General features: G+C 47.2%; 1 protein-coding gene across 3 annotated transcripts in view; it reads right to left on the bottom strand.

Moving 5' to 3' along the window:
* Window positions 1-207: 207 nt before the first annotated feature.
* The window catches only part of LOC125622440 (peroxidasin homolog), a 66,624-nt gene continuing 50,219 nt past the window's right edge, over window positions 208-16,612 (bottom strand). For 2 of the 3 annotated variants that reach the window (XM_048820536.2, XM_075118681.1), the window contains 11 exons: window positions 16,394-16,506; window positions 12,322-12,478; window positions 10,852-10,960; window positions 9,892-10,049; window positions 7,357-8,860; window positions 6,771-6,905; window positions 5,817-6,025; window positions 4,977-5,091; window positions 3,431-3,524; window positions 2,760-2,877; window positions 208-1,703 (listed from right to left, as the gene is read on the bottom strand). In XM_048820536.2, coding sequence (XP_048676493.1) covers window positions 2,782-2,877; window positions 3,431-3,524; window positions 4,977-5,091; window positions 5,817-6,025; window positions 6,771-6,905; window positions 7,357-8,860; window positions 9,892-10,049; window positions 10,852-10,960; window positions 12,322-12,478; window positions 16,394-16,506 — 2,690 coding nt within the window. In that variant the 3' untranslated portion in view covers window positions 208-1,703; window positions 2,760-2,781. The remainder of the gene's footprint in view (window positions 1,704-2,759; window positions 2,878-3,430; window positions 3,525-4,976; window positions 5,092-5,816; window positions 6,026-6,770; window positions 6,906-7,356; window positions 8,861-9,891; window positions 10,050-10,851; window positions 10,961-12,321; window positions 12,479-16,393; window positions 16,507-16,612) is intronic. The other variant, XR_012664675.1, reaches the window with a different exon arrangement.

The following is a 16,612-nucleotide window of genomic DNA, read 5'->3' as shown; positions in this document are numbered from 1 at the left end:
GTCCCTTGCTCTTTTTAACGAGGGCTGCAGTCCCACAGAACTATGTATTCAGGGTCGCTGTAGCCCTGCCGGTCCCAGGATATGAGAGAGACAAGGTGTGCGAGCCAGTATCTTTTATTGGACCATCCTCTGGTCCAATAAAAGACATCACCTCACCCACCTTGGCACACCAAGAAATAGTTGATAAAATCTCATCAGCCACACCCCTTTTCTAGCATCATTTTATTTTCCTAATAACTTCCAAGTCCTAGCAGGGGCATCACAGGCTTTGGGTCCCTTCGATTCAGTAACAGGCCTGAAAAGAAGAAAAAAGAACAAGCATGTCTGGAAAAGTTTATGATCCTTGTACTGTGGGAAGGGGGAGGATATAGGGTGGGAAAAAGAAAGGAACGATGGGAAGAACAGAGAACAACTAAGGACTCAGGTATGTTCTTAGCAAAAACTATCTGCCTGTGACTGACAAGTTTTAGGCTGCCCTGGAGTCACCTGGGTATAAATTATAGCACCACTGAAAAGCACCTCCAAAGTAGACCCCAAAAGCTGATTACATATTTCTTGTTTAGCTGTGGAGCACCTGGGAATAATAAATACAAGCAACACTTTACATTCATTCATGTGTCAACTACCGCACACAGTATTCTCCAAATAGCTAACTGATGGAACACAGCCGCTCCTGGCTTTTAACTAGAGGGCTATTGCATTTAATTATCTGAGGTTGTGTGTCAGGTCCTGTTACATTTACACTGTAAATACATCTTCCAGCTGAAATCCTTAGGAGGGTAAAGACGAATGGAAACCATCCCCCCAGCTAAAACATGTAAAGGTAGAAGCTTGGAGAGCGCCGTCCAGAGCGAAAGAAAAGTTTCTGACCACGGGGCACGAAAAGGTAGATTCACTCGCAGAGATTTAATTGGGGGAGATTCCGCTAGTTTTAAAATGACGGAGGGAGTAAAGCATCAAGGGTAAGCTGACCTCCCTTCTGTTTCCAGTACCGCATTCCCGTGCACCAGACTCTAGGCCCAGGATGGGAGGAATATTTCCAGTGGATGGGGGGTTTTCTGGTCACTGCTTGTGTTAACTGTAGGCCATGCCAGCAGTGCTTCACAGTCCCGGAAGCTCTTGTTTGCTCAATTACATAAGAGAATTTTTTCTTTTTTTAATTTAAACATGTGAGATCAGATTTTCCAAATCCTTGCTGACCCTGCTGTCTGAGACGGCTCGTCTGGGCGAAGTGTTGCTAGGTGCGCAATGTTCCCAAGGGGGTTGGGTGCCCTAGGAATACCTGCTGCAAAAGCCAATGTGGCGGTGTGATTTGCAGCGGGAGGAGGAAAGCGTACAGGATGAAGGCACTGAAGCAGTTTTAACTTGTCTCCGCTTTCTGAGCGAGGGCTCTGCTAGTGAAAAGCAGGATCCTAGGAGCACATGGTCTGCTTGCCTAAAATAGGGCAGTGCAGAGGTTTGCAGGCTGAGAGGAACACCTTTCCCCTGCGGCGGAGGGGGGCAGACGGTTCAGGGGTTCTAAGCTGTCAGTGCGAAGAGTCAGGTACCAGGGGAAGCACAGCTGCCCTGGGGTGGAGTGGTACAGGAGGAGTCAGACTGGATGGAACGTTGTTCTCACTGGCCATCATGTTGGGGCCCTCTTGGGGTGGAGAAGATTGGCTGAGAGGTGAGCAGTGTGAAGTGTACAGATCACCTGAAATAACCTAGAGAGGAGGAAGAGAAACCGGGTGGATTGTAAGCGCCTTGGGGGCAGGAATCATCTCCTTGTTACATGTCTGTACAGCACCTAGCACCAAGGGGCTGGGGCATCTAGATGTTATTGCAATGCAAACAGCAGCGTAACAGCGCCTATCAAATACAACCAAGAGGCTCCAGAGCCCTCTAATGTATAAGCTACCCCTTCTGTCCTCCACCATCGCTCTTCGGGAACCGAGCTTTCCAGCCTCTGCTGTAAATGATCTGAGCTAGCTTAAAACTCATTCTTTCCAAATAGGGTTCCCAAACATTGACTCTCCGCAGAGGACAGCTCCTGGGGACGCGCTGCACAGGTGTGCAATCTGCCTGCCTTTGGCCCTAGAGTGGTGGATGGGCAGCACCACCGCACAGAGTAGGGGCTTCCTGTTTGTGATACTTGCTTTTGGATTGGATTGGATTGGTCTGGTCTGGTCTGGTCACAGGTCCTGCCTCTTAAACTGAGTGTACTGCCAGATGGGCCATTTTTAATCTCCTTCCAAGGTGTGAGAATCTCCACTGTGCTTTCCTTAGGCGAACAATAGTTAAGTGAGCTCATGCTGCTTCCCACCAGGCCCCACTCCTTATGAAGGGAGCACACTGGATGGAGGGCACATGGCTTTGGGGTACAGCAAGGATAGCTAGCAAGGCTGCTAACATGAGAAGGAGCAGTAGTCCACAGGCCAACAGCCATCTACAGCTATTGTTGAGTTACAGGGGAATACAGCTGTACAAGGTATATATAAGAGTCCCTCTGTCCACCCTGGTCTGTGACCCGAGATCCCCACATGGCCTTCTGGAGACCCTTTTGGGGGCATTATTTGTGGGTAAATTAAATCCATTTACAGTACTTCAATTGTAAATTCTTTAGGGCCTACTACAGTGGGGTCCCGGGCCATGTCTAGGGCTCCTAGGTGCTATGATAATACAAATAAATAGTAATAATAATAATCAGCAGTCTGGTACCAATCTGTCTATCCTTCCCTGCACCCTCTCCCATGCTGGCGGCCCAGCTGACATGCTCTGACCTCACGTTAGCAGATGGGGTCATCATCTTTTTCTCCATTTCTCTCCAGTCTTCTTCCACCGTCTATATTCATTAGTGCTTCTATGCCACCACCTCAGCTGACCTTCTAATACGTTGACCTGGGACAGCAGGACAAAGATAGCACCAGCTCCCCGGTGGGGAATTCTCCAAGCTCCTCTCCCCACCCAACATTCTGCAGCCTGCACTCCCCAAACTTGAGAGCACCCTGAGATTAGGAGGTGGCTGGTTAATGTTTTGTTCCCACGGCTGAGTGCAATTTGGACATGCTTCTGCACTGCTGGGTCTCAGCTGAAGCAGATGCATGCAGAGGGATGCTGAGAATGGGTCCCATTCTGGAGGCATTTCAGAAGGCCAGACAGGCTCATGGAAGATGCGAGGCTGGACCTCCAGGCTCTGGGACGGAGTCTGTTCCCCTCTCAAACCCCCAAAAGTAATCTTTACCCAGAAAGAGTCTCCTACCAGCCCTGCCCTTCCCCTCCTCTCTCTGCCCTCAGGCTCCTGTGGCTACCCCTAGTTCCCTCTGCTCAGTCATTCCCACTTCTGCGGGAGGGAACAAGCCACACACACTACACCTGGCAGCTTCATACAGGGCTCTACATCCTGTTCACAGGTGGGTGAGGGGAAGAGCCCCGGTGCATTATGAAGTCCTACCTGTTTCCGTAGGAAAGAGACGGTCTTTTCTAGGTCAGCCACAAAGGACTCAAGGTCCCGCTGGGAGGAACGGTCGTGGGAAGGCTCTTCATTTCTATAAGTAGTGGCAGAGAAAGTGAAGGATGTTGTGAAAATGTTCACTCTTGAATTTCCTGGCTATGCAGGTATTTAAAAGCGTGACGCTGGCTGTACATTCAGGTTCTGTGTTTCACGTTTCTGCTTTTCTAAATCAAAAGTTTAAGGGCCAGATTCTCAATGGTTCAAGAGCCAAGAGTCACTGGTGAAACATCCACGCAACTGTTTGCCTAATTTGTACAGGCACATACCACGACTGTGAGTGCAAACCCCCACCTTACACTTTAGTGAGTCTACATACTGATTAGAGGTGCAATGGCAGGTTTTTTTTTGCACGAGTGGCCTTAGGCTCCTGAGATTTTGAAAATCTGCCCCTACAATGTTCATTCTTTCTTGTTTTCACTGGGCTCTCACCCGGCGATCCCATGCACCGCTACAGACTAGGGACCGAATGGCTAGGCAGCAGTTCTGCAGAAAAGGACCTAGGAGTTACAGTGGACGAGAAGTTGGATATGGGTCAACAGTGTGCCCTTGTTGCCAAGAAGGCCAATGGCATTTTGGGCTGTATAAATAGGGGCATTGCCAGCAGATCGAGGGACATGATCATTCCCCTCTATTCGACATTGGTGAGGCCTCATCTGGAGTACTGTGTCCAGTTTTGGGCCCCACACTACAAGAAGGATGTGGAAAAATTGGAAAATTTCCAGCGGAGGGCAACAAAAATGATTAGGGGATTGGAACACATGACTTATGAGGAGAGGCTGAGGGAACTGGGATTGTTTAGTCTGCGGAAGAGAAGAATGAGGGGGGATTTGATAGCTGCCTTCAACTACCTGAAAGGGGGTTCCAGAGAGGATGGATCTAGACTGTTCTCAGTGGTAGCAGATGACAGAACAAGGAGTAATGGTCTCAAGTTGCAGTGGGGGAGGTTTAGGTTGGATATTAGGAAAAACTTTTTCACTAGGAGGGTGGTGAAGCATTGGAATGCGTTACCTAGGGAGGTGGTGGAATCTCCTTCCTTAGAAGTTTTTAAGGTCAGGCTTGACAAAGCCCTGGCTGGTATGATTTAGTTGGGGATTGGTCCTGCTTTGAGCAGGGGGTTGGAGTAGATGACCTCCTGAGGTCCCTTCCAACCCTGATATTCTATGATTCAATGCTCATTAAAATCAACGGAAAGACTCCTACTATCTCCAGTGGGCTTTGGATCAGGCTCAGAGTTTGTATTTGTGCAATATCATAGTTCCTTAAACAGCACCATAGCTCTGATCTTAGCAGAATCCAGCACTCTACATACACAGAACAGTTTATTCAGTCATGTATAAAGAGTCTTGTATATTTTGCAAATATCCCTGCACTCTAGTCCTCAGCTCAGGTTGGCAGATTTCAAATGATCACATGCACACGCACACAAAAAATGACAAACTTTGTGACAGCAGAGAAAGGGAAGGTGAAAAACGCAGAGGCACTGCACCTGGGGATGGCAGGGTTGTGCTTAGAAGGGTTTTCTTCTGGGTAGCTGAAGCCGGGAGACCTCTTGCTCCGGAATTGCTGAGAAAGAGCATGGAACTGCCCTCTTGTTCTGCAGTCTGGAGGAAGGGAAAGGAGACTTTGGAGCGATGCTCTGTTGGGAAGTCCTGCCCTTTTGCTTGAATTTCCCCCTCCAATCTCCCCACTCAGCATAAGCCTTCATCATCCTACATGCAGCTATAACAATTACATCAAGCAGTTCTGAGTTGGTGCGTTCCACTGCACACGGAGCAAGAACCTCCCCCGGGCTGGAGCACCATTCAACGTAGGGGCGAGAGCATCAGGGGCGCCAGCTCCATGCCCCGATTCTGAGCGCCGGCCCCCACTGCCACTTAGAACTGCAGCCACTGGTGCCAGCGGAGGGTTGAGGTCATTGAGTGTGGCTTCACCATGCCCTCTCCCCTCCCCTGACATGCTGGAGGGGGGTGGACCTGCCGGGGTACAGGGCTTGGCAGGGGCACAGCTGCACCAGCAAGGAGGGGTGCCCAGGTTGTAGCATAAGTTAACTTAATAAACAGTCTGGCCAATGGATTTTTCAAGGACATAAAATTTATTCAGGGCATCTTCTGCATCCTTCCCTATGGAGACGACAGACCCAAGTTTGCTCCTTCAAAAGGTCCCAGGTGATCACTCCAACAGCAGGAGACCCGAGAATGAGCTGTGACTTACTGCTGCAGAGGAGTTGTGCAGATAATAAAACCATCCCTTGTATCTCTTTTAGAGAGAGAGAGCATCCCAACCAGAACCCACATGCCGATCGGCACAACAGCAGCACTGCGCCCACCTTCGCAGCAGTCCTGCCACATGCGGAGATCGACCACTGGGATCTCCTCGCAGTTGACCATGCCTTGGGGGTAGGATGCCATCCGGAACACATCCCTCTGGAGCTGTTGGACATGGTCACTGTTGTCGCAGATGATGCGAGCCAGCGACGTCTGCTTTATCTGAGTCACCTGGGCAGGGGTGAAGACTCCAGGATTCCTGTACCAAAACCTACAGGGAATTGCAATCCATGGCGTCACTGAGGTTAACAAGCAGTAATGCTGGGCGAGGAGAGGCCAAAATTGGGGGGGAAAGGCCAGGCCAGGCCAGGCGGAGGAGGGCACAAGTATTTGCATTTCAGGACCTGAGTTTAATTTGTGGTTTAAGTGGACTTGAGTCTGAGGGTCTCACAGGCCTTCAAAGGTGACTACTCAAGTTTGACCCTTCCCCTCTCTACGGGGTACATAGTATAACCAGTTCCATCCCAAGACAAGCTCAGAACAGTAATAGCTATAGTGTAGTGGTTAGGATTGCGATGCCCTGGCTCACACAGCTCCTTCCTGCATTCTTTCTGTAGGTAACCAGAGCGATTGGTGGCACATCTGACATCACATGCAGTAAATTCGCTCAGAATTAAGCTCCCAACCCTGTCCCACACCTATACTTTTCTAGCATTTCCACTTCAGAGACAGCAGATGACATAACTTAAGAACCTTGAAAATACCAATGAAGCCCATGTGAATTAATCTTTAACTAAGAGCAAGATAAGATGCCTGTACTGCCATAAGTCCTTGAGCAGATACACAGAAGGGAGGAGAACAGAGCCTGCCCTACCTCCTTATTCCCCTACCCAAAGAACCATCACAGCCTTTGAACCCAGGGGAAATCAGGAATTGCTCCTTCCCTGTCCCCCCAGGAGGAGTGATCTCCCCAAGCAGAATACTGGGGGTTTTGGTTTGACCAGAGGTGATGCTACCTATCCCCATCTCTGAGTCTTCGGAACTGCGTTGCTAGCAGGCACATCAGTGTTGGTCCAACTCTGGTCCCAGGGACAAGATCTTCCACCATCAGTGCTGGAAACAGGTCAATGTTTTTGGTAGTCCCATATAAACTGCACAGTGAGAGGCAAAAGGAAAAGATTATCAGAGGGTGGAAAGTGATCTCAGCTGGAGTTTTGCTTCATTTGAAAAGGAACCTGGGTGCAAGGAGCTCATCTGGGCAACATTTGGACAGTAACTGCTGTGAACTACCTAGACGACAGAAGAGGGCCTACCTCAGCAATAAGGAGTAGTAACCAAGACAGACAACAGGCAATTTAGTCCTCTTGGAAAATAGCTACTAGGGACTCAGATTGAAACCCAAAGAGTAACATACCAATCCCCTGATACAATACTAGAGGTTGAGAAGGGATTGCTCGCTTGGAAATCTCCAGGCATTCTAGTTGTTATACCACGGCCATCACCCTGGCTTCTGAACCCCATCGCCGTAGAGCAGATCAGCTGATAGGTGCTAGGGGAGGCAATACCACTGATAGACTGATCTCATGGTCCAAACCACAGTACCTCCTGAGCTTTTCTCTGATCTCCAGGTTTTTGATCTCGTTCCGGAGGTCTTCAAACTCCTGTGCCGACGTGAGGTTGCAGAAGACCCTAAAGTCATTGTATGGGGGGATGCCGTGGTCCCTTCCCCGCTGGATGTTGATTGCTGCTAGATCCAGTGAGACAGAGTGTGCCATGGAGAAGAGCTTCTCAGTCAGTTCCATGTTCAGGAGCTCGGAGGGGACCCGCATTTTCCCAGGGACCCCAAACAGACCACGGAGGAGAGGATCAATCCCTCCTTCCTGGGTAATCCTGAAAGGGGAGAAGAAGGCCTTGTGGAGGGGGACGTGGCCTTGGCGAATGGGCTGGAAGGTTTCATTAAGCCGATACAGGACGGGGTTGATCAGCGTGTGTCCGAACCGGAACGCAGCGGTGGCAAAGGCATTGAGGATTCCAGCATTGACGTTGGGGTCATAGCCTTTGTATTCACCCAGCACCTTCATGCCAGCTTCCCCGAGGATCTTGGGGAGCCAGTGTGCGTAGGTGATGTGCTGCATCTGGGCGCCCACCATTTTGCGCGCCTCATGGTAGAGTGTGTCCCCATCCCAGTGGGGATTCAGGGCCCGCAGCTCAGTGGCAAGCCGGTTGTGCTCCCGGAACCAGAGGGTGTGCATGGCTGTGAGGCCCAGCTGCTCGTTGGCGCGGTGATCCCCTGCCAGGAAGCACAGCACGGGGCTCTCGTTCTCATCCCGCATACACTCGGTGGGTGGTCCCACTGCAAATGGGAGGAGGTGTTTCCCCGAGCTGGGCACCACCTGCCCTTGTTTCAGCAGCCCTCTCTGGCTGCTCAGGTCCCTCAGCTCCTTAGACTCCTGCTCTGTGCTGCCGTAGACATTGGAGGCATCAATGTAAGAGGTCAGGTGGTTGATCTGTTCCCTGGCATAGACTGAGTTCATCAGCAGGGAGGTCATCCCACTGCCGCACACTGGGCTGGAGCGGACAAAGAACATGCAGCGCCCATTCCTCACCCGGGGGTCATTCTTTGGGATCACGACCGAGAAGCACGGAGGGTCATTGGTGCACACCTCGCTGCAGGGTGCCCCGTCCGAGAACCGTGACATGCTGATGGCTGCCACCGTCTGGTCCATGTCGTGGTCCAGAAACTGGCCCCACTGCATGAGCATGTGAGTGAACTGGTCATCGGAGGTGATGGTTTCTGTCCCTATCATGGCTGTGGAGACGAGACGAGGCAGCGGCAGGGGCAGCTCCCTGGAGTCTTCCGCCAAAGAGAAGCCCCGTGGCAGGTTAAAGCCATTCTGGTAGGCCGGCTTGAGGAGGCGCTGGAAGGCCGTGAGGGATGCACCCCACATGGGATGCTGGAGATTGTTACAAGAGCCATCGTGGGTCCTGTACTGCTTGTGAAAACAGATGTCAGAGCAGTTGGGCGTGCGGCGGTGGGCAGAGCAGCCAGACAGGTTGGCGATCACGTTCAGGTAGTGAGGGGAGACCAGGTCATTGTAGCGGTAGCCTGTGAGGGAACCCCAAAGGAACACATTAGAGCATGGCCATCGTAGAGACACACCCTGCCACCTCACATGAGGGCTGGAAGAGGCCAATTTGATGGCTGGCCGGTATGTGGAATGTAGGGCCTGTGATTATGGGAGGGTGAATGCAGAATAATGAGGTACTGGCCCTATCATGGAGTGGTGGACGGAGGCAGGGTTTGGCACAAACATTACAAAGAGGGTGTGGTGTCTGGGCCTGGGTTCCAGGCTCTAGTACATTTGGTTTGTTTTTATGTGTTTATAGTCATTAGATGGCTCCCAGGTGAGCACCTCACAACCTTTAACGTCGGTATCCTCAGAGCAGCCTTGTGGAGTGGGAAGGCATTATCGCCACTTGACAAATGAGGAACCGAGACACGGAGACAGACCGGAGCAGTGTTTACACCATAAGCGCTACAAACAGCAGCATAACTGCAGCTACTCCACTTCTGTCTAAACACTTGCTCCAGCAATGGAAGGGGTTTTTCCATTGCTGTAGTAAATCCACCCCCTTCATAGACGGTAGCTAGGCTGATGGAAGAATTCTGCCATTCATCTAGCAGTGTCTACACCAGGGCTTAGGTCAACTTAACTACGTCTCTCAGGAGGGTGAATTTTTCACAGCCCTGAAGACGTGTAGCTAGGCCGACCTAAGTTTGAGGTGTAGACCAGGCCTAAGTGACTTGCCCTAGGTCACTCCAGAAGTCTGTGGTAGAGTGGGGAAGTGAACCCAGGCCTTAGCCACTGGGCTACGCTTTCCACTTTACAGGGCATTCTATGCTGTTCATGCCTATAGTTGAAAGTTGGATGGAAGATGATGGTCAGGATAAGGAGCAGAGTTAACCACTGGTGTTGGATCTTGGATAGGCCCTTACTGATATTTAAGTGTTTTGAACTTTTAGTACAATGTTCTGATTTCCCACCTTGCAACAGTCTGGCGTTGCTGTTTTTTAACTTTATTCTCCCTGTGAATTTCCTGATGTTCTACTGTCGGATCAGTAATAACCTGTCATACCCGTGCCATTCATGTCCACGATCAATCCCTGCTGGACATGGTCTTGGATCAGTTGTAAGGTTCTTTCAAAGATCTCGCCAGCCCGGGCTGTTTCGATGGTGTAAGGGTCCCGGGGGTAACGGAAGAGTGCCAGCAAGTCATTGGGAGTTTTGGGTCGCCTGTTTCAGAAAATTAAAAGTGGGCTACAAGGGATCCTTGATTACTGAAATGAATATTTCCCTGATGTTAACAAGATGTTTCAGGCACCCTGGGTCACAGTCTAGACCTATGCAGGAGACATATCCCAACAAGTATTCATGTTAGTGATCCAACTTCTCTGCTTCCTAGAGCTGATCAGGAAAGGATTCCACCCCGCCCCTGCCCCCCCATGACAAAATTTGATGAACATTTTCATAATTATTCATACTTTCAAAAATGGGTTTCAGTTTTTGGCACCTAAACGCCATAACATTTTGGTTTAAGGCCAAATTTTTTTGGTTTTTACTATGAAAACCCCAAAATGTTCAATTAAAATGAATTGTTTCTGAAATTTCAATTTAATCTAAAGCCACTTTTTATCCAGAAAAAAGTTCAGATACATATTTCTTGGCCTTCTCCACTGCCACACACTGAACTAAGTCATCTGCATTTATATACTGACTGTGCTGTCCCTTTATTTCCATGTGTGCTCGGTCTCTGAACAGCTCAAGTTCCATTCCTCTTCCAGTTGTACGGTCGCCTACAAAATAGTCTCAAGGGGTTCCTTTGTAAAAATTCTACAGTCAAACGGGTCTCCCCATTATGATTTTTACCCTGCTATAGAGGAGTCTATGTTTATTAACTTGGGTCACCTGAAACCTGAGACGGAATAATAGCAATGAGGTATAATACATGATTTCAGAGCATCTCCAACTCAATATATTTCTGATCTCCATCTGCTGTCACTTCTGCAGCTCAGATCTTATCCCCAGGCAGGCTTACTTGCTAAATAGCTCAGTGCGCGTTGAATTGATAGCATGGTCCACACTGCTGATGGCTTCCTGTATTGATGTGGCTACAAAGGTGTCACCACTCCGAACAACGTCCGTGGCTTTCAAGGAATCAAGAGAGAAGGAGGAAATTAAATGACTTCATTTTACTTTGGTTTTCCAACCCTGAGAGAACTTGGTGAGGCTTTTGTGCATCAGTGTCCACTAAAAAATAGAACTTCATTGCCGTGTGCCATCATAAACAATTTGGGGTAGGTTTGTCTCTCAGTTTGCAGGATAGTTATGAACTGAAATCACTGCACCAGCATACAAGAGACCACACCGCAGGATGACAACATGCCCTTGGGAGATTTTGGTCTGTGAACATTCACTTACATAAGGTATCTGAATTTGCTTCAGCTATAGTTGCCCCACTTTCACGTTAACATGTTCTTTAGAAGATCTGTGAACTGAGAGGTACATTCATGGCAAGAGTGAGTTTTTCTTAACATACGCAGGAGTATGCACTTCAGAAACCTGATTCTAAGGGTATGTCTACACTGCAATCGGGAGGTGTGATTGTACCATGTGTAGACATACCTGAGCTAGCTTTAATCTAGTTAGCTTGCTCAAAAATACTGGATATGTATTCGAATGGCTAGCCCATGCTGCCACAGCTTCAGTGCTGGTTTTAGTGGGACTAGCTAGATCAAAGCACCTCCTGACAGCTGTGCAGAATCAGATATACCCTAAGCGTTCCCCCCACCCATTCAAGAACTAGCCAATACCTTGTGGCCAACACGTCACGCCAAAGATAATCAACCCAGCTCAAATTTGGATATTGACATTGGGGACTGACATGCAATGTGCGCTGTTGGGAAACAAGCTACCAACCACGGACAAATCACATTAATTATCCTGTGAGTAATTTCAAAAAACAAAGAAGTTAGACAGCATCCTAAATGCCTCACAGTCAATTCATGCACAGAGAAGGGGGCTAAATAAATGATTGGCTATGCACGTTATTCACCCCCGCATGCTGGAGAAATGCTTTTAAACCGCCCTTGCTTTGCTTCTAATTTTTGCCTCCTCGATTCTTCCCTTCCCTCCAAGGGTTACCACCATGACGCTTGACCTGCGGGCTGATTGACAGATGAGTGTTACCTCTCTGGCGGCTCTTTGTTACAATCCCTGCTTCTCCTTCCTTCTTACCCAGAGCAGTAGTGTGAAAAATGGAGAATGCCTTCCTTCCCCAATGGATTAGGGTTATAAGCAAGCGTTTAAAAACTTGTCATTCTATTGGCAGAGCTATTCTCATTCGCCCACCCTTTGCAAGGCCTGGATGTCTGAATGACCTGCCCATAAGGAAGTGAACAGAGCGACACAACTGTTCTCTAAAAGTACAGGCATCCACACAGGAAATATGTAAGTAGAGCAAGAGAAAGGGAGAACATTGCAAAGATAAAGCCAAGGGACACTGTACCAGTGATGGTCAGCTGCATGGTGCTGGACGTGAATCCAAAGGTATTCCTGGCTATACACTCATATCTGCCCTGATCAGCCACTCCCAGGTCTCGAATGGAAAGGGTCCCATCTTGACTTACATGGAACTTGCCGCTCTCTGTGATCTGAATACCCTCCTGTGGCATGAGCAAAAGACAGGAAGATGTTTCAGAGATAATCCCTCAGCCTAGACTCTGTTCTATTTAGGAAACAAACACAGCTGTCATTCATCAACATGGCCAGCAGATGTCAGGAGATCTCTGTGCAACACAGAAAAGGTATTTGAAAGCAGTATTAGTCCTTTTCACCCCACCCCCAGCAATTCTTTTGGCTAGTTACACTCTTGTCCGGCTTCCCACCTCCCTCTGCTTCCAAACATCTGTTGTATAGTTCTGAAGGAACTCCGATATGAAATTGCAAAACTACTAACTATGATATGTAACCTGTCGCTTAAATCAGCCTAGACACTAGATGACCGGAGAGTAGCTAATGTAACGCCGATTTCTAAAAAAGATTGCAGAGGCAATCCTGGCAACTACAGGCCTAACTTCAGCACCAGGTAAAATGGTTGAAACTGTAGTAATGAACAGAATTCTCAAACACATAGATGAACGTGATGTTGAAGAGTCAACATGGCTTTTATAAAGGGAAATCATGCCTCACTAATTTATTAGAATTGTTTAGGGGAATCAACAAGTATGTGGACAAGAGCGATCCAGGGGATCTAGTATAGCTGGACTTTCAGAAAGCCTTTGACAAGGTCCCACACCATGGGCTCTTAAGCAAAGTAAGTCATCATGGCGTAAGAGGGAAGGTCCTATGGATTAGTAACTGGTCAAAGAATAGAAAACAAAGGGTAGGAATAAATAGTCAGCTTTCAGACTGGAGAGAGGTAAATAGTGGTGTCCCCCAGGGATCTGTAGTGGGGCCAAAACTGTTTAACATATTCATAAGTCATCTGGAAAACAGGGTAAGCAGTGAGGTGGTAAAATCTGCAGACGATACACAACTACTCAAGATAGTTAAGTCCAAAGCTGACTGCAAAGAGCTACAAAGGGATTTCGCAAAACTGGGTGACTGGGCAACAAAATGGCAGATGAAATTCAGTGTTGATAAATGCAAAGTAATGCACATTGGAAAACAATCCTAACTATACACACAAAAATATGGGGTCTAAATTAGTTACCACCACTCAAAAAAGAGACTTTGGAGTCATCGTGGATAGTTCTCTGAAAACACCCTCTCAATGTGCAGCGGCAGTCAAAAAAGCTAAGAGAATGTTAGGAAAGGGATCGATAAAAAAAATACATAAAATCATACTGCCAATACATAAATCCATGGTACGCCCACACCTTGAATCCTGTGCGCAGTTCTGGTTGCCTCATCTCAAAAAAGTAATGTTAGAGTTGGACAAGGTGCAGAGAAGGGCAAAAAAATGATTAGGGAGCTGGAACAGCTTCCATCTGAGAAGAGATGAAAAAGACTGGGACTGTTCAGTTTGCAAAAGAGATGACTGAGGGGGGATAGGATAGAGGTCTATCAAATCATGCCTGGTGTGGAGGAAGTGCATTAGGAAGTGTTATTTACCTCTTCATATAACACACAAACCAGGAGTCACTCAATGAAATTAACAGGCAGTAGATTTAAACCAAACATAACTAAGGGAGTACATCTTCAGACAGTGCACAGTCAACTTGTGGAAATCACTGTCAGGGGATGTTGTGAAGGCCAAAAGTATAACTGGGTTCAAATGAGAACTAGATAAGTTCATAGAAGACAGGTCCATCAATGGCTATTAGCTAAGATGGTCAGGGACGCAACCCCATCCTCTGGGTGTCCCTAAGCCTCTGACAGCCAGAAGCGGGGACTGGATGACAGTGGATGGATCACGCAATAATTGCCGTTCTGTTCATTCCCTCTGAAGCAGCTGGAATTAGCCACTGTGAAAAGACAGGATACTGGACCAGGTGGACCTTTGGTCTGACCCCGTATGGCTGTTCTTACAATCCATATACATTCATTCATTTCACGTATTACTTTCTCCTCCAGATTCCATACTAGCTTAGAGGCAGGAAGCTGGGATCGTTATGCTGTAATACAGACATTAAAAGTTGAGAAGAGCAAGGGTTAAGTCTCAACAGGTTTGGTTCAGCTGAGGAATCAAAATTTAGAGGTTTTTCTGAACCTCTAGAGGAACAGGCTCTTTCATGAGATCTCAGACCATCGTGGTCTTGGGGGTGGGGGAGGTGTGAGACATTTCCAGTATTAAGAACTCCAAACATTCAAACATCTTGAGTCAGGCACCCAGAAGTCATGAGACTGGGATAAAATCATGAGATCTAAAAGAAATAAATTTATGGGTTTTGTTCTTTGCCTTCTGAGTTTTGAGCCTTCAGGTCACACTCAGGTCACATGTTCAATCTTTTCTTTGCAACCATAAAGGCTAGCAACTTATTTTAAAGAATAAATGAAAATGAGAGTCTCATGCAGTTGCTTGTCTCCAGGAGTTGGGGTAATAAATAAATAAATACATAGCTGTTGTATAGTGCTTGTCATCAGCCGATCTGAAAGTAGTTTACAAAGAAGTAAAACGTCAAATACTGTGAGACTAGCGATAGAATCACAAAAGTTGGAGCAGCCCTTCTCTTTGGATTGTGGTGTCTCTTCTTGGTTTTCCAGCTGAAGCCAAGGGATATGTAAGACCTGATTCTTCTCTCATTTACACTGGTGTAACTCTGGACTAACCACATTGAAGTCAACAAAGTTTCACGTGCATTAAGCTAAACAAGAACAAGGCGCCCTTATTCCAGAGTAAGAGGGCCCACACATAGAGTTATTCAGAAATAACTGCTCCTGAATAGCTCCATATGTAGACAAGCCCTAAATGAGAAGAGTCAGACCCATAGAATTCTGTACAGCTCCTAACACTATGGGTACTAATCTTTATTGTGGATCCCAAGTCCTACCGTAATACAACAGCAATAATAAATAGTAATAAAATAAAATAACAACAATAATAATAATACAAATAATAAAGTTTCAGTTCCTATTTGAACTGAACTGCTACAGCTATCCCTTCTTTTTCTCTCCTCCCAGGATTCACTGAAACTCAGCAGATGCTTAACGAAGACAGTCTGTGTCCAAGAGAACTCCCAATCTAATTAAAATTTAACCTCTTTTTCACCGCTGCCAGGCTCCAGCCTCTCTGTAGCATTGTCTTAGTAGCACAGCTCTTCCACGTCAGACCCAGAGCCAAGTAGAAGTGTAATGTATTAGTGATGCAGCCCGCTCCCACCAATGGAGACCTCTGAACACAAGGACAATTTGTACTGTACTAAAATATCCCGTCTTTGGGAGTGTCAGGGATCACTCAAGTCACAGGTTGGGTAAGTGGAGGCTGTTAAAATGGAAAGGACAATCCATATTGCTAAAGACCCAGCTATCTGACGTATAAAAATCCTGTTGGGAAAATTTAGTTCCTCAAAACCTTATTTTCCATCAAATTTATCTTCTCCCATATTTACTACGCAAACTTATTTAATACCATGACAGCATTAGGTAATGACTAGAGCTGACTGAATTTTTGTTTATTAACAGTAAATTCGCAGAAAAATGCATTTTGGGGGGGCACTGAAATTATTCATGAATTCCAGTCAAATTTGGTGAAGAATTTGGTGAAGCCGAACCCCACAACCAACCGAAAACAAAAATTTGGGAAGTGTCGAAATGGTTCGTTTTGAAAAAAAATAAAAAACAAACTATTTTCAAACTGTCATTTTGACTCAACATTTAGTTTTGAAACGTTGATTCGAATCAACATCAGAAATGTTTCTTTTCTACCCAAATGCAAGTTTTTCCTTTCAGAAAAAAGAACAACAAATTCAGTTTCAGTTTGAAACTGACCGAATTTGTTTCAGGTATTTTTGGCTCAGCCACTGAACCGAAAAATCAATTATTCACTCTGCTCTACTAATGAGACAGTATCGGGAACACTGCTGTGTGGGGATTATCAGCTGGGTACAGGGTGACTGCGGAATTCCAAGTTCTCTTACTTTGGCCCAGGTGATGGTGGGTCGTGGATCTCCTTGGGCAGCACAGGTGATCACAACATCCTGCCCAGTCTCAGCTATCACATCTTGTGGTGGGTGAAGAAACACAGGGATCACTGTTTAGTGTGAAGAAACAGAGGAAAAATTACAAGAAATGTCTTCGTTAGGGGCAACTGTGAGAGGTTTGAGTTCGTAACAACTCACCAAAGTCCTCCTTTTCTT

This window comes from Caretta caretta, chromosome 13 (genome assembly GCF_965140235.1).
Source record: "Caretta caretta isolate rCarCar2 chromosome 13, rCarCar1.hap1, whole genome shotgun sequence".
Lineage (NCBI taxonomy): Eukaryota > Metazoa > Chordata > Testudines > Cheloniidae > Caretta > Caretta caretta.
Note: the sequence above shows the minus strand (reverse complement) of the source record. Positions and strands in the feature narration are given on the sequence as shown.